The 555-nt window shown below is 60.4% G+C and overlaps 1 protein-coding gene across 1 annotated transcript in view; it reads right to left on the reverse strand.

The window, feature by feature from the left end:
* Positions 1-555, reverse strand: part of LOC104499801 (2-oxoglutarate dehydrogenase, mitochondrial-like) — a gene marked incomplete at both ends in the record, with an annotated part of 11,572 nt that overhangs the window by 8,183 nt on the left and 2,834 nt on the right. The window contains one exon of the mRNA XM_010143356.1: positions 357-472. Within this exon, the coding sequence (XP_010141658.1) occupies positions 357-472 (116 nt within the window). The remainder of the gene's footprint in view (positions 1-356; positions 473-555) is intronic.

The following is a 555-nucleotide window of genomic DNA, read 5'->3' on the forward strand; positions in this document are numbered from 1 at the left end:
AGGGCGGCAGTGCAGCGTGGGATATCTGCCACACACCTTCAGCCTGCTCCTGTGCTCTCCCAGCACTATTTGCTGCTTTAAACTGGAAAACCGAGCTGGAATGTTGCCAAAAACGCAGCACTGAGTTGCCTGGGGTTTGCTTCACCTTCGGTGGGTGTTTCCCCACCACAGCAGGCAGCAGGAGGTGACCGGTGAGCAGGGAACAGAGGACAGCTGCTGCACGCAGGGCAAGTGCTGAGGAGCAGCTCACACCCCGCAAAGTCCACAGGTTGGCCAAGGCTGCGGGCATCAGCAGGGCGCTGCCCCCACCCCAGGGCTGCCAACAGGTCCAGCCCAGCCCCCCCGGCCTCCCTCACCTCCAGCCGACGGATGATTTCCCGGAGTGGAAGAGCTGACTCATTTCCGCCGATGAAGGTGGTTGTGGGCAAGTGGAAGACCTTGTCGAGGTCGGATTCATCCAGCCCGTAAAAGCCTGCAGGAGTTTTCATGGGTGGGACAAGCGAAAGCGAGAGAGAGAAGGAGGGAAAGGGGACGGGATGGGGTAACCGTCACCAA

The sequence above is a fragment of the Buceros rhinoceros genome, unplaced genomic scaffold, assembly GCF_000710305.1.
Source record: "Buceros rhinoceros silvestris isolate BGI_N320 unplaced genomic scaffold, ASM71030v1 scaffold21709, whole genome shotgun sequence".
NCBI lineage: Eukaryota > Metazoa > Chordata > Aves > Bucerotiformes > Bucerotidae > Buceros > Buceros rhinoceros.